This window comes from Monodelphis domestica, chromosome 6 (assembly GCF_027887165.1).
Source record: "Monodelphis domestica isolate mMonDom1 chromosome 6, mMonDom1.pri, whole genome shotgun sequence".
NCBI lineage: Eukaryota > Metazoa > Chordata > Mammalia > Didelphimorphia > Didelphidae > Monodelphis > Monodelphis domestica.
In genome coordinates, this window is record NC_077232.1 from 41193857 (window position 1) to 41219312 (window position 25456).

The window sequence follows — 25456 nt, forward strand, 5'->3', positions numbered from 1 at the left end:
TTTATCATTTTAATTGAATAATCTTTTTGATACTGAAAACCTAGCAATACCAAATCTCTTGTATCCTAAATTTAGAAACTTTAAAAGACAATCAGTATTTCATCATTAAAAAAATAAAACTTTACTAAAGTCTGATTTTTAAAAACAAATTTAAAGACTTCCAAAACAAATTATTTGTAGCACTTTTGAGAATCTTTTTCTACCTAACCATTTTTTTTATTTAAGTAGTTAATTCTTACCTGTAAACTCCTTGCTCTCCCATTTCTTCACCTCACCCAAACTCAAGTCCACCATATTGCAAAATGTGATGAGGATAATCTATCTGAATTGAGGATTTAAGTAGTAGATTTTCTATGGCTGGTTTCTGTAGACCTCTTCAGAATATTAATCCATAGCACCACCTATCTTTCAATGGAATGATTGGAAGGAAGGTTCATCTTCAAGACAAAATCAAATCTGATGTCAAAAAAGAGCTCATTCTCATTGCCTGCAAAAAAATTTCTACAACAGAAGACTAATCTAATAGATCACTGACATTCTGAATTGGGTATGGACTAGTGATCTGAATCTGACTAAAAACTGAAGAGTGAAAACTCTTCAGAAATAAAAACAGGGACTATTTTTATCTTATAAGTGGCTAACTGGTACTTTAAACTGTTTAAAGCCTCATTGGTATAATTCATACTGGTCCTGACATATGCCATTTCACATATTCTCACATCTTATCATGAGGAAATAAGGGGCAGAGGGCATTTTCCCATTTCACATGAGTAAACTGAGGCACAACAGTTAGGTGTCTAACTTAGGTTACCCTTGTTCATGAGAATAAAATTGACTTCTCATGCTCCAAGCCAATGTTTAAGGACTTATGGCACTGATCCCAAATTAATCAGGCCTAATTGTGGGAAAAACAAGTTATTTCACTGAAAATTATCTTGAAAGTGATGTTAATCCAATTAGCATAAATTAGGTCTTTTTTTGTTGTTTCTACAAAATTTATCTGGTTCAGTTTTTCTGGCATAGTAAAGAGGTCTCAAGAATAAAGCTTCTAAGCATCTTGTTTTTGGTACACTCCTGATATTCTACAATTTATTTTTATAAGTGAGTTCAAAACCCTCAAAATGTGTTATATGCCTGAATTAGCAATCTTAGAATCTGTGTATCAGGAAGATCTCATTAAATTGCTTGTTTATTAAGTGAATGGATGTTTTTATAACTTTTACTGTTTTGTATAATATTTTGAGAGAGATACTACAAATTACTTCCTTGGGGAGCTCTTATCAAGGCAATAGAACAAGATCGTCAAGAGATTCTTTTCTTTGTTACAGTTTAACAGTGTGCCATTTAAAGTAGAATTATCTTATGAGGGATAGCAATTTTGGCCAACTAGTGATATGTATTTGAAACTTGGCCATAAGTGGTAAATGACCAAATACTAGTTATTTAATGGAAGAGTCACAGTTCTTACTTTTTCAATCTGTTCTGTTTTAAGATTTCCTAGTTTTATAATTCTTATTAAAGAATATACTTATCTTAAAAAAAAAAAAAACAAACATGCTGAGAGCATCTTCATTTTATTCTAGCACAGGAGTGTTGTCCAGGTACATTTAAGGGAATGCCTTGTGCATTTCATGATGCCAACGCCAATTAAAAAAAAAACAAACAAAAAGAAACCCTTACCTTTCATCTTAGAATCGGTACTGTCTATTAGTTCCAAGGCAGAAGAGCAGTAAGGGCTAAGTCATGGGGGTTAAGTGAATTGCCCAGGGTTACACAACTAGGAAGTATCTGAGGCCACATTTGAACTCAGGACCTCCCGACTCCAGGCCTGGCAATTTATGCGCCAAGCCACCTAGCTGCCTTTATGTGCATTAATTTTCCAAAAACATATTGCTTATTAAGTCAGGAAACACCTAAATACATAGTCATACTTTATATATAAAATAATCTTTTAAAAATACTTTTAGAGGGAGATTACAGTTTATTTTACTACATGGTGACTTAGCATCATTTAGCACATTTTAAAACTTATTCACTGTTTCTAAGTTTCTACCAGAAGGTGAAGGTATTCTGGCTGTGGTTTTCCATTCAAACATATCTTGCCTTTTTGGTCTTCTTTGAGTAGAAATGTATCTTCTTCTCCTTCCTTTTGGAGAAGCTCACAGTGTATCAATGTCAACAATAGAACAAGAAGACTCCCGGGGAAAGATATGGCTTTATATACAGAACCAATTGAACAATTGCCACAATCCAGTAAGAGATATAATCCTAATTGCCTAGTGATTCATCCTGAGCAGGAATGCTTCTCTCTGTGTTAAGTCATTTAGGAATACTATCAGTGCAGTCCTTGTAAAACTGTAACTCGGCTGTCAAAAGGCTGGCCATCTCAATCAAGACTGGCCCTCCTTTCCCCAGGACAAAGTTAGTCCCAGGTTTTTAATGTTTTCTTTTTTAAATATTCAGGCTCTCCAACCTCCCAGATCTGGGAGGCTCTTCTAAAAATTTAAGTTACATCTAGTTAATAGAACTCTCTTGTGCAGCACCAAAGTAGTTTTAAAAGAAGCCAAATAACTAGATGTGTTCTTCCTTTGATTAGTCTTTAAAATAGATTAGCTTTAAAATATGGAAATGAAAACAACAAGGTTCAAGTTCTTTCACCTCAAATAAATTAAATACTTTGTCCATTTTATACTAAACGTTCTAATTGGTTTACTATAGAGTGTAATCTTTCTTTTTAGTAACAGGTGATCATTCTGAAACTAATAGAGTAGGGCAGGATTCTCCAGGTTTCTTTTAAAACATTCTAGAAACTTTGTAGCCAGTTCATCGTCCACCACACGGCTGTCACTGGACATTGAGACGGTCATGAGCTGGTGCTCTTGCAGTCTGGTGTTCCCTTCTCCATCTTCAGAAAGTTTGAGCTGCGATCGGGATCGGCCCACAGCCAAAATGCAGGACTGAGGAGGGTTGATCACAGCTCTAAACTCATCGATACCAAACATCCCCAAGTTAGAAACACTATGAGAAAAATAAAAGGCATTGAGTGGGAAGATTCTCATGGAAACAATCTTTCTGATCATATAATAAGAAAGTGCTACGGAACCCTGAAGTAAACATTCATTTCAGATACTACAAAAAATACATTCAAATAAACACGATGGTTTTGGGGAGCTGAATGAAAAGAGCAAAAATAAGGTATTAAAAACTTAAGAGTTAACATTTTTCTCAAGTGCTTTAAGAGGTTACTATTAGTCTGCACATCTTTTAAGATAATTTGCAAATCTGCCATAACCCCCAACAGACTTTCAGCTCCTATAAGGAAAGAAATGTTTTAGCTAATTTTCTCTCTTAGCAACGAGCAGTGAAGACAATTAAATACATTTTTGGTGACCTGAAATGAAGAAAATAAGATTGAATGGTTCCTACTGTTATGGGCATTAATTTTTTATAAAAGTAGAATGTTGTGAATTTGAAATGTTTTTTTATCACAGATACTTGGCAACAAGTGTGTTACTTCAAAACGGTCAGTTTCTATTGACTTTTAAGGACTGCCCGGACCCTTTCAGTCATTTTAGTTGTGTTCCACTCTTCCTGACTCCACTGGGGTTTTTTTGGCACAGATACTGGCACAGTTTGTGTTTTCATTCTTCAGCTAGATAGATAGATAGATGAGGAAACTGAGGCAAACAGAGTGAAGTGACTTGCCCATGGTCTTATAGCTATGAAGTGTCTGAGTACATCCTGATTAGATAGAAGCCTCTTTCCTTTTTTACATTTTTCTCACCTAAATAAGAATGTTTAGGCAAAAAAATAAAATAAAACTACACCAAATGTGTCAGTCTTAGGTCTGTTTTATATTAATTATAATTAATATCTCTACTTTACCTAAAAGATCCTCCTTGATATTCTTCTGGTAACAATTTTCCATCTCTTGCTTTCTTTGCCAGAGCCTTAAAAAATACAAATAAAATAACAGCATGAAAAATGTTCTAGAAGGTAATAACTCTCTCTCTCTCTCTCTCTCTCTCTCTCTCTCTCTCTCTCTCTCTCTCTCTCCCCCCCCCCCCCCCCAACCCTTACCTTCTGTCTTGAAATAATTTATACTAAAAATCAGTCCTAAGGCAGAGAACAGTAAGGACTAGGCCAACACTGGCGAAGGTTTTTGAGATCACATGCTCAAACTGCACCTTCAAGTTGCTTGAGAGTAGAGGGAGGACGTGCTCACTTTGGGTGGCTGGACAGAGGGGTACAGGGAAGAGGGGAGATAGAGCAACTCTCTTGTGCCAGCTCAGTACACGTGCTAATCGCTGGGCTACTCAATGGGGGTTTAAGTGACTTGTCCAGAATCACTGAGCTAGGAACCATCTGACACTAGATTTAAACCCAGGATCTCTCATCTCCAGGCCTGGCTCTTTATCCACCTCCATCTAGCTGTCACACTTTCTGGTGTTTTTTCCTCTCCTTTTTTAACTGAGCTAGGATGGCAATTCACATTCTTAATTTTCAGTCCAATATTACTTTAATTATGCCAAACTGCTTCCCTGTTCCAATGTTCTGTATATTATTATTTCCCATGATATTTCAGGGTTGTTTATAAGCAATGCAATTTCCTGTTTTGAATGCAAAAGATGTTTAGAAAAACAGAAAAGCCCCCTTAGAGATTCTGTATTCCAATTCCCATTCTGTCATTCGTGAGTGCTGTGGTCCTATTTCCTGTACCTCTCTGAGCCTCTGTCTCTTCATCCATAAATGAGGAGGCTGGCCTAGACAATCTCTAAAGCACCGTCTAGCTCTACAATTTATAAATCCTATAAAATCTCAGACATAATTTCCCATTTATCTTTTGGTGCCACCTTAAAATGTTGAAACGGTGGGAATAAAAGAAAGCATCATCTTTCAAATAGAGGCTTTATTTCCTCTAGACTTACATTTTCTTTGTACTAAAAACCAGCCACAACTTTGGGCTCCACCTTTCCCTGGGAACTCAGACATATGGTCAGAGAGGTTAGTATACAACCAGAAGACTCAACAGAAATTACAGACCTGGTGGCCAAATTTTGGGAGGTATGGGAGACTCCAAGATTATCAACCACAGTTTTAGAAGTCTTGGGTTTAGTTTATTATAAAAAGAATTAACACTTTATCATAGATATTCACTAATTAACCAAAAGAAGCCACATGTTATTTTTTTAAACTTAATCTCTCTTTCCTTCTATCAACATATCATGAATTGCTGCCAAACAAATCAAAATTTATAATTGTTGCTTACAAAAGTATTTGGATTTAAAACCTCAAATGAAAGGAGATGGGTTTAGACATGCAATAATCCTTGAAAATTAGGATGGAGAAAACAAACCAGAAACATGTATTTTTTTTTTAACCTTAGGCAATAGAACTAGTCACATGATTTGATTAGACATATCAAATGGAACTTAATAAGGAATTTCTTTAAAGGCAAATGATCTCACTTTTTCCTGCCTATCATGAAAACAGGCTGAGAGGAGCAGGAGTTACTTTCTTATCTGAAACAAAGCAAAATAATTCTCCTGGAATTTCAGTAAGAGGAAGCCAGATGGTGCAGTGGACAAGGAGGAAGCTTTGGAGGCAAAGTGGTCTCTGATGTACACTGCTTTGTGGGACCCCAAAGAGTCCCTTCTTCACTTCTCAGGGTTCTAGACACATGGGTAGAGGGAGTCTCCTTTCCTTAGCAATGAGGTCCCAGGTCCAGGCCTTTCTTCTCCTTTCCATTCTCTGCAGCCTAGGGTCCTAGGTTCTAGAAAGGCCTGAATCGTACAGGGGTATGGAGTAGCACAGATTTAAAATCAAAGTATATTATCTGAAGAATGTCTAAAAAGGAAGAAATTCAGTAATCAAAGGACTAAATGAAACTGCTAAGAAGAAAAAGACAAATATACTCAGAAGTAGTTATCTAGAAAGCTTGGGACATGAAAGGGGAAAAGAAGGGAAGGGGGAAAGTATCTGTTTCCCAGCTATCAGCCAGGCCTATGTACCACAACTGTCACCTCATCTGATCACAAGCCTGTGAGGGGACTGCTGCTATCGTCCTCATGTTACAACTGAGGAGACTGAGTCAAGGGGAGGTTCACTGGCTTGCCCAGGGCCCCACAGCTATCAAGTCTCAGGATGGACTGGAACTCAGTTTTCATGTCTCCAGGCTCAGCACTATCCTGACTGCACCATCAGCTGCCTGGGTGAGGAGCAAGAGGAAGGAACTGGACAGAGCTGAGTTTTTCAGACATCCTTGTGGTGCCTCTGAGTCCAGTGCTCTTTTGTGCTCAGAGAACAATGGACACCCCCAGGCTGTGGGTGCTGGCTTTGCCTGATCAGGACACTGTGTTCATGTATCGGAGTCACAATCCAACTTCAGGCGTACCTTGACTGAGGCAGCGATTTCCTGTATCCCTTTGGCGGCGGCATCTTTGATGATGGGGGTAATGAGCCCTCTATCTGTAGCCACTGCCACTGAGATGTCAATGGAGGGCAGCTGCTTCGGGCCCTGTCCATCCCAGCTCACATTCACATTGGGCATTTGCTGAAAGACAGAAGTGAAAGAATACGAGACAGAGGAGAGGATGAGATCAGCAAACAATGCAAACGGCAACATTTTAATGGAAGATCGTGAATACTAGAATAAAAAGGTAAAGTTTTGCTATAAAAAATGAATGGCACATGCTCATAAAGCAGAACTATTGTTATACTTGGGATGTGGAAAGAAAATATGTCCTTCTAGTGCACAAAATTGAATTGTCACAGGGAAAATGAAGGTTGAACTAAAGAAAATTTAAAAAAAACAAAACAAAACAACAACAAAAAAATAATGCTGGTGGGTATCAGCTGGAAACCATCTAAGAAAAAAATGACCTTTAAAAGCATTAATCCTTATTTCATGCCTACAAACCATATAATTTTAAAAATTTGACATAATGGTTTGGTAGTAGTAGCAGCATTACCCCTAACACTTTTGTTTTAATAGACAGAGCCTGGGAATGGGAATGCCATCTAGGAATAAATTTCACATTTTGTTTTCAGTGATGTAAAAAACTACCTTTAAAAGGATACAATATAGAGGCAGCTAGGTGGCTCTGGGGTCTAGAGACAGGAGGTCCAGGGTTCAAATCTGGTCTTAGACATTTCCGAGCTATATGACTCTGACTAGCCCTAACTGCTCTTCTGCCTTGGAATCAATAGCTAATATCAATTCTAAGATAGAAATTCAGAGTTTATAAAAAAAAAAAAGAACAGTGTGGAAACGGGACATTGTCTAAATCACAGGTTCTTCACCTTTATTAGTATGGTAAAAACCACGGACATTCTTTCAAAATAGCATTTTGTTGTCTATATTTATAATAGAGGGAAATGCTAAATAAACAATGCCATTGTTTTTCCCCCATTCACATTCACAAATTCACTTAAGGCTATCTATCCATGAATCCTATTGGAATCTGCAGGCCTCAGTCTAAAACAACTTGTGCTGAAGCAAACTCTCATTTCTCCAAAGGCAAAAGAAGGGGAAGGCATGGAAAGAAAGAGGCAGGAGATGCTTTTAGCTCTTTTAAAGTCCACATATACCGGGCATTTTCATTCTGCCCTATAAACTGTCCTCATGGAATTTGATAGTACTGGGATATTAGCATATGTTACACCTCAAACATATTTGATTCTTTAGCATAGCAATAAAACACATTAGCAGGACTAAAATAAAGGCGTTTATTTAAAGAAGTAAACCCACCCCCATAACTGTTAATTCTATGATTGATATACAGAAGCAATGGGCTTGGAGTCAGAGGGTGTAGATTTGAATCAACTCTGTGACTGAGGCAAGTCAGTTCCCTATTCTAGACATCACCTGAAGAAAGAGGGAATGAGACAAGTCCAGCTCAAAGACCCCTGGAAGTTCTAAATCTTAGGATCATATGGTTAAATTTGGACGAATGAGGTACTACTAGCAGCTTATGCTAACAAAGATAGGAGAGGCTGGCCTACACCCCAGAAGCCTAGTGCTCATCACCTGGGCAAATGGTGTCCACTCCTACCACATACACCATAAGCTTTGGTGGCTCTTTTTGACTTTTTTATCTTTGAAGCTGCTAATGATATTTACTGGAACTATATTTTACATATATACAAAATTTTAGAAAGGAAGAGAACCTCTGTTAAGTGTAGACAGAAAGAGGTATAAGAAAGGAGGACCAGATCTTAAAACTTGAGATTCTTTTCAGCCATTATCCAAAAGATATCCCCTACTGAGTTCTAGTACATAATTTGTAAACTCAAGTTTTGGAAAACAATTTAACTAGAAAATAATTATAAACTTGAACACCTTAAGTAAGGCACGTAATAAATAAAGGTTTAAAATTACGACTCTCAAATTTTGCCCTTGGCTATACCAGTGACTCACTAAATGGCCTTTTATTTAGGATTATAATAATCCCCAATACATAATAGTTTGGTAAAAAGCTATTTAAGCCAAAGTTTCTATATAATCTTATTTTTGCCCTAGGTATAAATATCAAAGGAGTTTAAAGTCTAAACTCGTTCAAAGAGCAAATAAGAAATCAATTTGCAATCACTTTTATATCACCATTGTGCATAAAAATATCAAGCAAGAAAGTAGAAAAAGAATCACATGGCATAGCTATTTATTATAGTCTCATAATTTATAGCATGAGCTTAGGGCATAATTACATGTTTAAAATTGAACATATAAGAAAAAAGGCTATGCAGCTAAATCTTTATAGAAATTTTCGTCACTTCTTTTTCCCGGAGTGAGGGTGGTAGAAGAATTATACTATCTTCATTTAGGTTTATTCTGAGAACTGAGAACTTTATGCAGAATAAAAGTTGCTTGAAACTAAGCAAATTAAGACTACAAATAAGCATGTGTCAATATAATTAGTTCCTTCTAGACCACAAAATATCCAAAAGACATAAAAGTAAAGCAGCTTTATTCTACACAGTACCATTAATAATACTGTTAAGATGTTATAATAGAAGTGCCTTAAAAATAAGGTCTAGAGTTTTAAAGTTCATAGCTGGCTTTCTGAAAAAAAATTTTTTTGCTGGTTGATAGCAAGGAAAGAATAGGTGTAAAAATGAGGTTTTCCATACTGGATCTGAAGTTGTCATTACTAAGTTAGTTTTATAGCAAGAGAAATATGGAAATATACATAGTGTAACAGAACTGGTATAAACTATGTCAAACCACTTACTGACTTGGAGAGGAGAGAGGGAAGGAGAGAATCTGAATAGCAAAATGTCAGATTAGCAATTGCCAAAATTGTTTCAACATGTAATTGAAAAATTTTAAGATCAAAAAATGAGTAAGTTTTTTTTAGAAAAAAAAACACCTGTTCTATTGGTTGAAAAGGAAGATAATTCCCAGAAAACCAAAAAAGGCAAATTGAACAGGGTCATATTTTTTAATGCCTAGCAGAAGTAGCTAAGGAATGATTATACTCTAATTCTGAGAAGTTAATTTATAATGTACTGTTAGATAAATGGAGCAGTGATCACTTTTCCCATATGGTTTAAAAGCATTTAGGAATAGGTTAAACTAACTGATTAAACTATAAGTGCTTACTTAGAAAGAGATGATGTTCCTAGCCGTTAAATATCCTTTCAAATGGCTCCTGGAAAAATATGTATTTTTTTAAATAATGCAAATAGTGTTAGCAAAGTACAATAATCAAAAGAAACATCTCCTAGAATGTATGTCTCAAATTTTCATCTTTTTATATTACTAGTAAAAGAAGAGTAAATACTGATATGTGCTTAAGATCTTCTGAAGAACAAATACACCCACATAATAAGACTGTATTCTTTTAGTTATGTGAATCTTAAAACTGCTCAGACTCTACCTTAGAACATTTGGTTACGGCTATTACCTTACTATAACAAATGGAGGTACTTGATCAGGAATGTATTGGGAATTTTAACATTACTCCACCAATACTTAGGCATACTTTAGGGGAAGATAAAATTGTAAAATTCCTTACTGAACAATGAAAAGTTCCCAACTCATACTTATAGTGAAGCAAAAACCTTAAGCTAAGTCTATTTTTAGATCTAATACAAAAGGGTGCTAAGTACCTGTAAAGGTTAAATTAATCACTAAAAAAGGTCAAGCAACTTACAAAAGGCAAGAGGTGTGAAGTTTTAGTCTACTCAGAGAAGGCGATAACAAAAGAAGATATGAACTAAGATGGTCAGTCCTGGGGAAAACGTCTACTGTGATTGGTAGATGTGAAAATTTAGGGGAGGTGACATAAGAGAAATTTCTCTTTAAAAGGAGCTGGCTCTCTGAACTTAGGGGGAGTTTGGAGTTAGTTTGGAGGAGCTGGCTCTCTGAAGTGAGTTCAGGAGTTGAGGATTTCAGGGAAGGACTGGAGTTTTGCTTTAGGACGATCTTGTGGTGAGTGATTAAAGACTGGCTAGTCTCTCTTAAGGCTCAGGCCTAGGCCAAGGCCTATGCCCTTCATACTATTTACTCTCTACTCTCTCTCCCTTTCCTTAATTCCTTCACTTGTATTAATTAAAGTCTCCATAAAACCCAGCTGACTTGGGTATTTTCATATTTGGGAATTTTTTCCATGGCGACCACTTATTTTTGATTTAAAACAAGACACTAAAAATTATCTTTACAGTTTTGGCAATTCACAGTCTTGGAAAACCCACATTTTCGTGGTTACAGTTAACAAAATAATCACAAATGTACTTTCTATATGCTACAAATAAGAATCACTAAAAGAAATTATACCACGGTGAGAGTTGAAATTGTCTAAAAAGCACTGCACTATGGGCTCCGGGACTTGTGTGACCTTGGACCTCCTTCTCTATAAATTGAGGAGGCAGGTTCCCTAAAGCTGATATTTTATAAACCTACTGACTATGACTTGCAGAAACCCCAACCAAACACTAATGAAAGAAAACTTCATTACAATGTATGTGCATAGTGCACCCAAGAAATGAAACCAATAGATAAATTCCAGTTGTTTGGGCCTTGTTACTTACTTTAAGGGTTACAGCTATTGCCTTGATAATAAAATCATTTACTGACACTTTAATATCATCTGAAAGAAAAAAGAATATTAAGATTAGGAATACTGCTCACAAAATTTGTTAGAAATAATACAACTATGGCTTTCTTAAACTTGACAATTAATTAGAAATTGCTTTTCTAGGAATAATAAAGTAGAGGAATTCCATGGAGACTGGAACGACCTCCAAGAAGTGATGTAGAGCGAAAGGAGCAGAACCAGGAAAACATTGTACACAGAGACTGATACACTATGGTACAATTGAAGGTAATGGTCTTCTCCATCAGTGACAATGCAATGTCCCTGAACAATCTTCAGGGTTCTAAAAAAAACACTATCCACAAGCAGAGGATAAACTATGGGAGTAGAAACACTGATGAAAAGCAACTGCTTGACTACAGGGGGGAAGGGGATACGACTGAGGAGAGACTCTGATTGAGCACTCTAGTGCAAATACCAACAGCATGGAAATGGGTTCAAACCAAGAACACATGTGATATCCAGTGGAGTCGTGCGTCAGCTATGGGAGAGGTGGTGGGTAGGGGGTGGGGGGGAGGAAAAGAGAATGATCTTTGTTTCCAATGATTAATGTTTGGAAATGACTAAATAAAATAATGTTTAAAGAAAAAAAAAGAAATTGCTTTTCTGTATAATGACGATCAGTATTTGAGAGAAATAGAAATTCCATAAAGTGTTTCATAGAATGAACAGAAAACTTTCCAAGATACAAATTAATATTAAGCTATATCCCTGTTATCACTTAGGGGAAAAAAATTAAGTGCTCAGAAATCACATGAGACTAAATTCTTTTAAATACTCCTCAAAGACAAGAATTTGAGTGTCTTCAAGTGGGGTCCTAAAGTACTATAGTTGCCAGACCAGTGAACAGAAAAATGTCTACGGTGATGAAGCAACTTTGGCACAGGTCCCAGCACAATGAATACAAGGAGGTGTTTTTCTGATTTTAGGGTGAAACAGTTAGATCCTTCCAGTGAGCATAATGATAAAGTTTTTTGTTTGCCCCACATACACATAATGTGTACAGGTTTTGTTCTTCCCAATGGGAAAGGAGATGGCAAAGCACTTCAAGGATTTCTGAGAAAGACCATTTAAGTGATATTCGAGATAGTACAGCCTAGTGTTGTTGCAAATCGTAGAAAGCTGCCTTCCACCACCTGTGTACCCCAATGTATACCCTTGTTTCTATGGAAGGCACAAGAGCTTCCATTAGCTGCTCCAAGAGGGCCAGGTCACAACACATTGACAATTGGATCACCTTCCTAAATGTAGGCAAATTTTTTTTGAGCATTTTTTTTCCAATCACATGTAGAAATAATTTTTAATATCTGTTTTCTGACATTTTGTGATCCCAATTCTCTCCTTCTCCCCCTGTCAGAGAGAGCAAATAATCTGATCTAGGTTATACCAGTGCTTTCAAGGAACACATATTTCTGTATTACTTGGGTCATGAAAGGACACAAATAGCACATAGAAGAAAAAACTTGTGAAGGAAATAAAGGGGAAAATGGTATGCTATGATCTGCATTCAGAGTCCATCAGTTCCTTCTTTGGAAGTGGATAGAATTTTTCATCCCAAGTATCTCCAAGTTGTCCTAGATCTTTGCCTTATTGACAATAAAGTCATTTACAGCTGATCATACATCATTGTTATTACTGTGTACAACATACTTCTGTTTCTGCTCACTTTACTTTGAATCAGTTCATGAGTCTTTTGTTTTTTTTTTTTTGTGAATTTGTCTTTTTTGTCATTTCTTATGATGCAATAGTATTCCATTACAACAATATACCACAACTTGTTCTGTGCTGCAGATTTTTTAACAAGATGAGATGAATTCTCAGGAAACTACACTGTCCCATGACTAGCACAGTAATTGCTAACTGCAATGTAGCAGAATGAACAGAGATGGCTTTGGAATCAAGAAGATCTGGATCTGAGTCTCCTCCAGTGTGGCCCTGGGCATGTCTTTAAATTTCTAATGTCTCATCAATCCACAAAGATCAGGAGCTACAGAGATGGTGAGGATCTGAACTGGCAAAGGAGCTTCCTCACCCGGCACATCCTAGACCAGTGAAGTCATGAGCCCAACAGAAAACCAACAACCACAAACCATGGGTCTAAAAGGCCTCTAGAAGGCAAATAGAAATATATCTCAGTGCTAAAACGTCCTTCCCATATCCTACCATTTCACCCTCCTATTTCTCTACACATTAAGAAGTCTTTTACCCTTTTGGTTGTATATGTTGTTTCCTCTTTAACCCAGATTCGATGAGGGTAGAGTTCTATTACAACCTGCCACAATTATTCTACCTGGGTCTCTTTTGAGACAATTGTTCTATTTTACTGCTTCTTACCCTATTTTATTGTTATTTTTAGATCATTCTGTTATATTCAACTTGATCTCAAGTCTTTTGTCTTTTTATGCTCTTTCAAACTACCCAAGAAATGTCATTCTTAAGGGTGAGAGATAACATTTTCTCATATAAGTTGTAAACTATTTGACCTTGTTTGGGTATCTTATAATTGGCCTTTCATGTTTACCTTTTTATGATTCTTGTGGATTGAATGAAACTCTTTTAGTTTGTTAAATATCCATTTTTCCCTTGTATAATTATGCTCAGCTTTGCTGTGTATGTTATTCTTGGTTATATACCCAGCTCCTTTGCTCTTCAAAATATTATTTTCCATGCCTTTCATTCTTTTAATGTTGTAGCTGCAAAGTCCTGGATTATTCTGACTTTAGATCTACAGTATTTAAATTGGGTGTTTTTCTTATTGCTTGCAGTATTTTCTCTTATCAATGATGTTCCTGTGCAGTTTCCTCTTGGGGTCTCTAGGTGGTGATTGGTGGATTTTTTTTTTCTATTTCTATTTTACCCTCTAGTTCTAGAATTTCCAGGCAGTCTTCCTTAATGATTTCTCAGAAGTATGGTGTTTAAACTCTTTTTTTTTTACCAGAACTTCCCAGGAGTCCAACAATTTTTATATTATTTCTCCTTAATCTATTTTCCAGGTCAGTTGTTTGTGTAATAAGATGTTTCATATTCTCACCTATTATTTCATTCTTTTGATTTGTTATTTCTTTTCTTAGGAAGTCATTAGTTTCCCTTTGTCCAATTTTCATTTTTAGTGAATTATTTTCTTCTGCGAATTTTTGGATCTCTATCAACTCGGTGATCTTTCTTTCATACTAGTCTTGATTTTCTTGCATTGCTCTTTTGTTCCTAGTTATTTTTTTTTTCAATTTCTCTCTTTTGGTTTTTGAAATCTTTTTTAAACTCTGCCAAAAACTCTTTTTGGGCTTGGGACCATTTGGTGGGTTTTTTTTTTTCTATTTTAGAAATAGGTGGTTTAACTTCACCATTCTCTGAATGAACCCAAGTTTTCTCTGTTCCCATAATAGTTATTTGTAGTTGGGCTCTTTCTCTTTGGCTTATTCGCTCAAATTTTAGCAGCCAAACCAACAGGCTTAACTGTAAGTTTTATATTTGAGTTGGGCTCTGTTTGCAGGGTATGGAGGGGTGATGCCTAAGGTTTCAGGATATATTTTGTTTGTTATTTCTTGGGCCCTATTTAGTTCATCCAATTTCTATAATCCAGGGGCAAGTATAGTCCCTGTTCCCCCTGACTTACACCCCAGTCTGTGACTGACCTCAAGTCCCTTCCCTATGGTAGTTCTGCTACTGAAAGCAGACAGCTCACCTCCCCTTGGGATGTCAGCCAGGGACTCTACTCTCTTGTGGATGAAGGGCATCAGTCTCTTAGCAACTGCACTCCCTAGAGTGTGCTTCCTCTTCCCTTCTTCTCTCCCAAAACCATGGCATAGAATAGAGTGGTGTCTGGTCAGTCTAGGTTCTTGAAGACCTTCTCTATTCCGCAAGTCAAGCCTAGCCATTGGTGAGTGGGGACCCCTGAAGCTGAGGTCAGAGTCCACATAGGTGTTCCCAGGGTTTGGAGTCCACTGATATCCGCTACTGGGATATAGACTCTGAGGTCAAGCAGACAAAGTGAAGCTGTCCATCCTGGCTTATAGCTGGCAACATATTAATTCTTTGGTGTTTGTTCTTGGGCAATTGTATTATCAGGCAATGACAAGGTCAGAGATGTGAGACCCCTCTTCTAAGTTATCCCTGATTGTTCTACTTCATTCCCAACTCTTTTCCATTTTTGCCACTTTTAGCATTGATTCTGTAGAATTACTTCTGATTGGTTGTGGGAGAGTTTGGAAGGCATGGCAGTCTCATGCCCTTCTCCACCATCTTCCCACAATCCCTTCTAGGTCTTTATTTCTATCACTCACAAACATTCTTTTACAAAACCACATCTGTGGTTAGAACTTGTTCAAAAGGTTCACCCTAATAACTTTTGGGTACATTTACAGAGAAACAACAAAGATTTCCCAGACAAATTTCCTAATGCTAAGTTCCTCTTTCCAGTTTCCCCAAAAGAACTATCTAAAGATCCTTGAACATATCTAAGAAAATATCTGTGAATGAACTGAGTATTCATTTACATTAAAAAAATGAACAAATGCATATTTTAGAGAACCTAAAAATAACTAAGGTAAGGGGGCATTGACTATTAGAGATGAACACAGGAGTTCTATTCCTATAAGAGTGGAAAGAAAATAGCTACCATTAAATTATTAGGTAATTCCTATTTTAAATCAATCACATCACTAATATCTTACACATTTTTCAACAGGCTATGCTTCAGTGTACATAGTTGTTTTTAGAAGATTCCTAACTCTTGGAAAAGATGAGAATTCCCCCAAATAATTTCAAACAATATTTCAAAAGCACATAGGGGGAAAAAAGTTGTAGAATGAACTGCTTTAGGAGGTGGTGGGTTTCCCTTCAATGCATGGCTTCAGAGCTGGAAGCAACCTCAAAAGTCACCTAATCCATGGCTATGCCTCTTAAAGTAAACATGAATGATTTTTTAAAAATTGGAAAACTAAAAACTCTTAGCAAGTTGAGTAAAACTCAGAAAAAAAAAAGAAGGTACTTTTGACAAACTCTTCTTCTTTAAGAGTCATCAATACCACTTCAATGGGTTATGTTTCTGTACTAATTTCAATTTCCCCCAGAGCAGTTTTCCATCTGATTCCTTGAACCAGCTGTCAGGTTGACTTATCAGTAACCTTGAAGGTCCCTCTCTAAGCAGAATAGCTGCTCTGTAACCTACTTATATAAAGTTTAATGTAGGTCTTGATTATTCTAGTTACTGATGAGAATGGGGCAATATTCCTGGTACTCAATTCTGTAGCAAGTGACAAGTTTATAGGAAAGCCCTCTGCTATCAGGTACCAACAACTATCATGTGAGAAAGAGTTAAATAAAGGTGTTTGTAAGGTTCTAAATCAGACTCTCCTTGACATACAATGAAAACTTACAACAAAAACCATTCTCCACAATGCTGTAAGTTTGCAGAAGAAAATTAGACAAGGAAACTTTTCCTAGAGACAAGTACATTTTTTATTTAGGTTAGCATCATTACACAGATTGTTTACAAATTGGACTGTAAAGGCTTCATACCAGCCTTTACTTTTTTCTATTGCATCTATAATTCTCATTAAATCCTTCCTTCTAGTTGTCACTTCTACAAAATATAGAGATCTATTGTATTCTAAAAACACAATTTTCTCTATTTATAAAAAGTTAGATGAATTAAGTTATGGTGAATAATAGGATGCTTTGTATTTAAAACTTACAAGAAGTGCATATTCCCACTGCAGAGTATAAACATGAAGTATTTATTTATGTAAGGTCATTTATTATGTAAGGTCTCTACCCTCTACTAAGAAAATTTGTTATCTTAGACCTAGTTTACTGTACTTTGGAAGTAGAACCCCCTTGACCAAAAAGATCAGTCAAATTAGTCCCACTGATAGGTTGTCAGGTGACCAGCTAGATGGCCCTTGGTCAAATAAATGAGGCATTAACTTCCTGCATGGTGTAGTGAAAAGCAGATGACTTTTAGTCAGGACCAGGGGTCCTGCCTTTGACATTAACAAGAGATGTTCACATAGGCAGTCACTGAGCCCCTAGGAGCCTCACTCCATTCATCACTAATAGGAGGATGCTAGCACTTACTGTATAAAATTGTTCTGTTTTATAAACTTTTACACACTATATAAAGGCAGTAATGTTGTAGTTTTTAGAGAAGAATATTTAGTTCACTGTTGGCCCTCTAAGATTAGCCTATTCTGCTAATGTCCCTCCCAGATAATCTGAGAGAAGGTGGCAAGGAGTTACTTGGATGGTTCACATTGACTCTTTCATTTTCTCCCTTTCAAGGTGAGAGGATAATATTTGCCTCAGTCTTTCCATTAGGTGCTAAAGCTTCCATTTCCTAGCCTAACTTCCTTCTCCTCCTGATAATAAATCACAAGCTTTTCAATAGTTTTCTTTCTTTAAAGGATAGTTTTAAAGAAAATTAACAATCAGAAATCTGATGTCATCAAAATGAATTCTAATCATGTAGGAAAAAGAAAGCCATTTCTTTCTAGACCCACTTAAACATTCCTGTGTAGTCCTCAAAACAGTCTTAGAGCAAATAATACAACTAGGAGTTTTATAGCTGCTTTAAGACACTGAGAGACTGAGGCTGGCTTTGTTTGGTTATTACACAAAAGGCATTCATGAAGTCATAAAACCTCTTGAGCCAGTTCAATACTTCCCTTTTATTTATATAACCTTTTACTTATGGGAAGTTAGGAACAAAAATACATGTCTGAAGTCTTTGTTTTGTTTTACAACAACAAAAGGAATTCATAAAGATACTCAGTTAAAAAATTAAGTCCATGAATTTTCAAACTGCCTTTCTGAGATGTTAAGGATAAGCACTAGGTGAAAAATGTTTAATTGAACATTTGCAATTGAACTTAAAAAATAAAGAATATAGTCTTTCCAATATACAGCAGTGACCAGACATATTCAGAACATAAAACCATGTCTCAATAGTTTTATAAAGACTTCTCAAATTAAACTGAGTAAATCACTACTGTTACAAGGGAATCACTTTAAAGAACTGATATATATTAATTTAAGGTCGCCAAGGAATCAGCTATGTAATTCCTAAATGAAAAACTCAAGTCAGCCGTCAGCCTTTTTTGGAGTTTAATTACAATAGGAGCAAGAAAGGAATTAGATATATATATAGAGAGAGAGAAAGGGGAGAGAAGGGAATAGGGCTTAAATACCCCTTCTGTTTAGGCTGGGCCAAAAGGCCCAAGCCCTTAGATAGCTGGGGCAAAGAAAAGAGATCAGTCCCTATTACTCATGTGTCCAAAATGGAGAAACAGTCTCAGAGGCCCCCACCTTCAGCTTCCTTCAGAGCAAGCTTCCTCAGAGCCCAGGAACAACACCGACCAAAAAATCAACCACCTCTCCAGTCTCCAGCCCCTCCTATCTTTAAGGACACCATCCAAGTTGCCTCCCCTCATTCCTCACATCTACCAATCACTCTTCATCAAATTCCCTGTCAATGGAGGCTCTCGCTTAACCCAGGACCGCCCAGAGGTTTCTGGCTTTTGCACATGTCTTTTGAAGGTCATATTTTTCAAATGATTAAATCTATACTCCTTTGCTACAGCCCTTTCTAAATCCTGTTAACTTGAGTATGGTAGAGATTGGAATAATTAAATTTTGATCTAGGCTGCAGCCCTTACTCAATCCTATTAGGACTGAATAGGGTGGAGATTGAATCCAAGTATCTCCATTGTATCAATTCTAAATCAATCAAGACTCAAAGAAATTCCTGTTCTATGCTTAAGCATAGGTCAAAGTCCTTTCCATTGTTCAGCAAAGGGTTTCTGTCCTAAAGTAATCTTAAGAAGGGAAGAGAAGGAACCTCCCATGCCAATGGAGTTCCCATTCCAATAGACTATCAGTAAGAAATTTTCCAAGTATGAAATATCCCAATGGTGAAATTTTCAACAATTATAAGTCTAAGGAAATTTGAGGTTTACACTACATAGCATGATTTGAGTAAAGTTGGTTAGGATTAGTCCCTTACATGGAAAAAATTATATAATAATGCAGTTTTTTTAAAGGAATAAAGGATGAACTCTTAGGAGCTAAAAACTTATCCTGGAGGAATGTGAATGAATCTGAAGTATGATTATAATAGCCTAAGATAACTTTTGTTGAAATGCAGTCTTATAACCAACAAACTATAGACATCTGTTCAAACCCTCCTTAGGTTCACATTCTAGCATTTGTGAAAATACTCAACTAGAATACTCAGAGGGATGTGAGATCTTATCCATCTGGATATCTCCAATGATAGGGCATATAGCCCATCTAGACCTCTTGGGCTGCAGGACTTCCTCCTTTTCTTTTAATATAGTCAAGATGGCAGAAGGGCACTCAGGCTATCCACCTGTCTTACTTCACCCTGACCAGGTGGACAGTCAGTTTCTTTTTTTAATTGTCACAAATTTGTTGATGATGACTTATTCTGAAGTTCCTCCTTGGCCATGTATTATGACCAGTCATATCCTCAATTGCCCTCTCTGAGAGGCACTTTCAACTCTCTTGAGGTTATGTTGCATATCGATATAACTATGGCTCAACAAGGGGGTCAAGAAGCTCGACTCTGACAGATATTTGGGATCATTAAAGGGGCTGTGCAATTTCCTGAAGGCAATCCAACACACTATGTCTAATTGAGTATTTGTCTGTTCTACACCCATATATGCTAATGAATAAAGTTGTATGGGTCAGACATCTGGATAGAAAAGGACATGATATTAAAATATGAGTTGGCCTTGATCAGATTTTGGATGTATTTTAAGCTAAATAACCATTTTATTGATAAGCCAACATAACAAATGACAATTTGAAGGGATAATAATATGCTAATTGGGAAGACTGGATTTGACTACCTCCTGATTTGTAACAATGAAGATGCTTATTCTAACAACATCAGGGATGTTTTGGGAACTTTGCATTACTCCACCCTACTTTGTATACAAAATGGAGAATGTCTGTAACCATGCTTGAAGATTGAGCATTTAGGAGGATGGCCTTTGAGAGAGAAATTGACAAGTCAGAAACAGCTGACAGACCCCTGGGCTATTCTAAGTCAACCTTAGGCTAAGACTGGTACAGAGGAGATGCAGGAAAGGGAGGTAGAATCACCTAGGTTTTGTTTTTTTTTGGGGGGGGCGGGGCTTCCTCTAGTCTGTCTCTTTTTCCCCTGAGGCAGCTCTGGCTGGTAGCATGCTAAGCCTTCTGACATCTTGGGTGGTAAAAGCTATTTGTCTGGGTTTTGACAGTGAGTTTGCCCTTGAGCTAATTCAGGTTCAGGCATCTTGGCTGAGCCCTCTTGGAGTTCAGGCTGATTCCCAAGTGAATTCTTTGAGCTTATGATACTCCAAGAACCTGTGAGCCATCTTGTCATCTTTCCATTTGCTGCTTCTTCCTTCTGTGTCCTAGTTTCATTTATAAGAAGCCTGTTAAGGCAGGCTGCATGAAACTGTCTTCGTGATGGTCACTGAACAAGAATTTCACATTTAGAGTACCAACAGATAAATTAATGTTAAATTCACCAATAGTAATAAATAAATAAGTATTTCTAATGATCTAAAATTGAAAATTTTTGCACTCTTTGCTTAGCTTTTTGTTGAGAATATACTTAAAAAACTAAGGCAAATGGAATATTATAAATGTGTAGAGGAGCAAGGGGAGAGAGTTGAGGTGGCAATAAGAATAAGAAAAAAACCTGAGAAGACCTAAACAACAAATTCTGATGCAAAAACTATTTAAAAAATTGATGCTCCTAATTATGACCCTCAATTGTCTTCTGAATCATAAAGGATTAAATTTTGTTTAGTCTAGTTTTATTTTTCTTTATATTTGAATTCTCTGAAAAATAGCTAATCCAAAGAAGCTTAACGGGCACTGAAATGATTTTTTAATATTATTACTATTATATTGTAGCAGAGGAAGGAAGAGGATAAATAAGACAGAAAGAGAAAGCTCAAGTGATTTAGAGGTTATATAACCAGGATAAGTTCATTTCTCTAGAATCCAAGATTTCTGTAGATTTCTTCCTTTAAAGTGGCATGAAATGTCATATAACTCCACTTATTTCTTAAACTAAAGATAAAAGAGCACTGGTTCTGGAGACTAAGGACATAAATTCAAATCCCATTTCTGATGTTTATCATCTCTGTGACTTTGGGTAAGTCATGAGCATTAACAAGGGCTGCTATTTCTTCAACTACAAACAGGATTGTTCCAGACTTTCTTCCAACTCTAAATCTAGGACCTTATGATTTCAAATTATCTTTGAGATGATTAAGCTATACGTGTACATGTGACAGAGAATTTGAGTTTCATATATATCATTTCCTAAGAGACAAATTAAGATCCAATCACTGAATTACACAAAGTCACTTTACTAACCTTTGACGAGTTTTTTTCTTATTTTTAAGACAGCTCCGAGGTCACAGTCAGCAGTAGCATATGCATGAGGTACAGTACTTTTAGATTCAGTTAGTCTCTTGGCAATTACTCTTCTAACAGTGCTGGCAGGGATTTCAGTGAATGTGCCCTATAAAGGAACAGTAATCTATTTGTTAAACCAGGGGTGATAGAAGACTGAAAAACTACCCAACTGGGATCTTATCCAAAAATCTTATAACATTAATTAACAACTCTGGTAGAAAGTAGACCATTTAAAAGTGAGGAGAGGTAGTAACCTCTTGATTCTGGAAAAAAGTTGACATATAGTAGACAAGTAAAACAAATTGATAACAATTAAGAGAAAACGGTAAGCATTTTGACAATATACTGGACTGGCATGATCAAAATAGCCAATGGGGAAAATCTAACTTACAAGAAATTAGTTTTGTGTGGACTCCTTGCCCTTTTGACAGCTCTATTATCGAATTAATCATCTGAATGTAAAATAATTTTTTCTAAGGTTACACAATAGGCAATAAATAAGAGTTCTGAGTACTGGGCGTATTTTATCTGCTCTAGCAGAGGTAAAGGGCATGAATAATTCAAAAATATCATTAATCTCCCAATTATTTCTATTTACTTGGGAAAGTTCTATGAGATTTGCTTTTGAAAAGGGAAATCCAATTTTTCTAAAATTCTCAAAATGCAATCAAAACAATAAAATCATACTTTAAAGACCTGGCATTTCACGTCCTCATCCCACCCCATACATAAATGGCCTTATCTATTTCTTTCTGACACACATATTTAATTCATCAGAAAAGAGGCATTACTTGAAATAAGTTGGTGATTCACCCCTTCCTTGGGGCATGGATGTAAGCATGATGCTATAAAGCTGCTTAGACCAGGGGAATTAACAGAGTAAAAGTCCTGAAGTTACTATATAATAAGTGTGTGTGTGTATAAATACACATATATACATACATATACACATATGTATATATATATATATATAGTACTAAATACATGAAATTTCTGTGTTAAACAGGATCAAGTTTACTATGTCAATTTCTATGTAGAAAATTGCTTAAGTTTTTAAAAAATTATTTTCCTTTAAAATTAATACTTAAACACGACAACAGTTAATGTTCAGTATATCTGGTTTTGGTTTTTAATTCTTTGTGGCACATCATTTCTGAACAGGAAAAATCTGAACAGAAGGTATTACCACTGCATTAGGCTGCCCTGGAGTGGACACTGGTGGAATCATTGGCCTTGGATAAGATGATGGCCCGGTAGCTGCTGGAGGAGTCAAAGGCACTGCACTTGTAGTAGGAGGTGCTGGAGAAGGTCTTGATTCACCAAATTTGCCTGACGTTTTTAGTTGTACAAGTTTGAGGGCATCTCTAGAGATAACATAGAAATCAAAAAGACTTATTGGAAACAATGCATATTTAAATTTCAGGGAGGAGGAAAATTCTGGTTAAAAGAACAGCTAAACTGCAACTTCCACATGGACAGGAACCATGTCCTGTTAAAAGATTTTCATCTTCACTGTGCTCAGCTCAGAAAAAATATTTAATGAATGATTAATGAACTAATAAAAGAAGCACAAAGAATATAACTGTCAGAGATTATCATACATTAAAAGTATAAAGAATGGTGCTAAAGTTTCTCATTTTTTTAATTTCCTATTACTTTATCTACTCAGTTAAGTTTCTATAGCAAGGTTTGTGAAACAAAAGTATCAGCTGATTTTTTTGTTTTGGAAAGTGATTGCAAAGTTTTTAGGTCACTTACTGAACCAACATTTTACTAACTAAATGCCCAAGTCACCTGAAAAAAAGGAGTTATCAGTTCAATTTACTGAAGTTAAAATTTTAGCCTCCTCACGGCATTTAGAAAGCACAAAGATTTTCACACTGTTGATTATCAGTATGTAGTTGTATTTAAATATGTATGTATTCCATTGTAAAACCAAGTCCAATTCTAGCAAGAAATCAGTATTCTAATTTTTGTTCAACATATCCCTCTCTACTTCTCCTAGCATGTGTTTCTAATTAAAGCAACAAATAACTGGACTATTTACAGATTTGTCCTAATGCTACTCTGTGAAACAAAGAGTATCTTTGTACATGAGGGGATTAGAACAGCCAGTGGCAGGGGGAACTGAAACAAAAGATTTTCCAATTAAATGAAATTCAAATTTTTGAAATTATACTATTTTCTCTAATAACTATAAACACACACACACACACACACACAAGTATGTATACGTAGGCTTCAAATGTATCTAGTAGGGAAATTTAAGCTTCGATTATATTATAGTATTGGGTTCTCAAAAATGGATTAGAAAATTATATATAAAATAATATTTGTAACTATGAAGAAAACAAAATTGCTTTCCCATTTTTAAAGTATCTGATACTATTAAAAGACACAAGAGTCCATTTTACAAATTAGACTTTTAAGAGATTATATTGTCTTGTTACTAGAAGATTTTAGTGGAATTACCAAGAAATTTATACAAGTAATTTGGAACCAGAGGAGCTGAGCTCCTTTCAAAGCTGTCCTGAGAATGAAGCCTATTCCACAATCTCTAAGAAAATAACCAAGAACAGACAACTACACAAGACATCGGGGACTCAAGATAAAATGTGAGGTCTAAATGAGCATTGCAATTGGGTTACTAGGGCACAAGACAATCTGATGTTAGCTAATACTGATGGTTATACCATGAAAAAATATTTTAAGTAATTAAAAAATAAAATAAAATGCAAAAATATTTACTTGAAGAAAACTAATAAAACCACTTCTCTAAAAAAATACTGATGGTTATAACTGTATTGCTTTGGTCTTTTGTTTCATGTTTGTATGTTTAAGTTTTCTTGATTACCTTGGTGACATGTAAATTTTCCTCGTCAAAAGTAGTCCTCTGTGAGTCCTCAACTTAATTTATGTAATTCTGATTATGAATATATGAAAATGAGGGAATGGGCTGCCCCCTCACTCATGAATCAAAAGAAAGAATTGAAAGATTTAGAATAGCAAGGGGGAGTGGGAATTAAGGGAATCATCCTGACTCTATTTGGTGATGCAATTCTAGAGCTAGCTCAGTTCTTTTTCTATTCTATTATGGGTCTAGTCTAATTATTGAGTTGTAAGAGAACTTTATTCAATTGTAGGAATTATGAGGAAACTTTATTGCATTGTTTAAACCCAGTCCTGCAGAGCTGGGAAGCTGGACCCCCATCCCCGACAGCTTAGAGACCTTTAACCAAGGACCCAGATTATGCTGACCAGAAACCCAGCCAGGTCTGAAGATTGGTCTATGAGTCTATAACTATGAGTTTCCTTACAATTATACATTCTAAACAAACCATACATCTTATCTGAAAACTAGTTCCATATCAGCCAATCAATTATTCTTGCCACTTTTCTTTGAAGAAGACACTTATGGGGAGTGAGACATCTTTTTTTTTCTTTTTAATTTTAGAAAATTGCACCTGTTCACTTGCTACCTCCTAACTTGGAAATTCCCTAATATTCCCTCCAGTTAGAAATCAGATGACCTCATCTTGTACTCTGGCTAGTTGTTTACTTTTAATTCATTGGTCTTGGTTATTTTTAATGTATAAAAAGTCTGTTCCTCCCTAAAGCTAGGTTCTGTCCCTAAGCTGAGGAAGGGGCCTGGTGCAATTTGTTAAGCAACTGGCATGCACTGATTAACAAATCAATATGACCGGAAGCTCAAATCTTTGTTTCCTCAGTCATTTCATCTTTGACCTGTCTCATATGTTTGCATTAATATAAAATTACAAAAGAGAATATATTTCACTATGATTACCTAGTTGTTAAGGTTATTACATTAACCTTAACTACATATTTTATGGTCTATGTACTTTTACTAGATATTTAAACCCCAGAGACATTTTAAGTCTCAAGTAGCTTTCTTAGCACAAATC

General features: G+C 36.0%; 1 protein-coding gene across 1 annotated transcript in view; it reads right to left on the bottom strand.

The window, feature by feature from the left end:
* Nucleotides 1–1558: 1558 nt before the first annotated feature.
* The window catches only part of PDHX (pyruvate dehydrogenase complex component X), an 84946-nt gene continuing 61048 nt past the window's right edge, over nucleotides 1559–25456 (bottom strand). The window contains exons 6-11 of the mRNA XM_001380776.4: nucleotides 22720–22897; nucleotides 21492–21639; nucleotides 11032–11090; nucleotides 6395–6553; nucleotides 3886–3950; nucleotides 1559–3018 (exon numbers count right to left, since the gene is read on the bottom strand). Coding sequence (XP_001380813.3) covers nucleotides 2760–3018; nucleotides 3886–3950; nucleotides 6395–6553; nucleotides 11032–11090; nucleotides 21492–21639; nucleotides 22720–22897 — 868 coding nt within the window. The 3' untranslated portion in view covers nucleotides 1559–2759. The remainder of the gene's footprint in view (nucleotides 3019–3885; nucleotides 3951–6394; nucleotides 6554–11031; nucleotides 11091–21491; nucleotides 21640–22719; nucleotides 22898–25456) is intronic.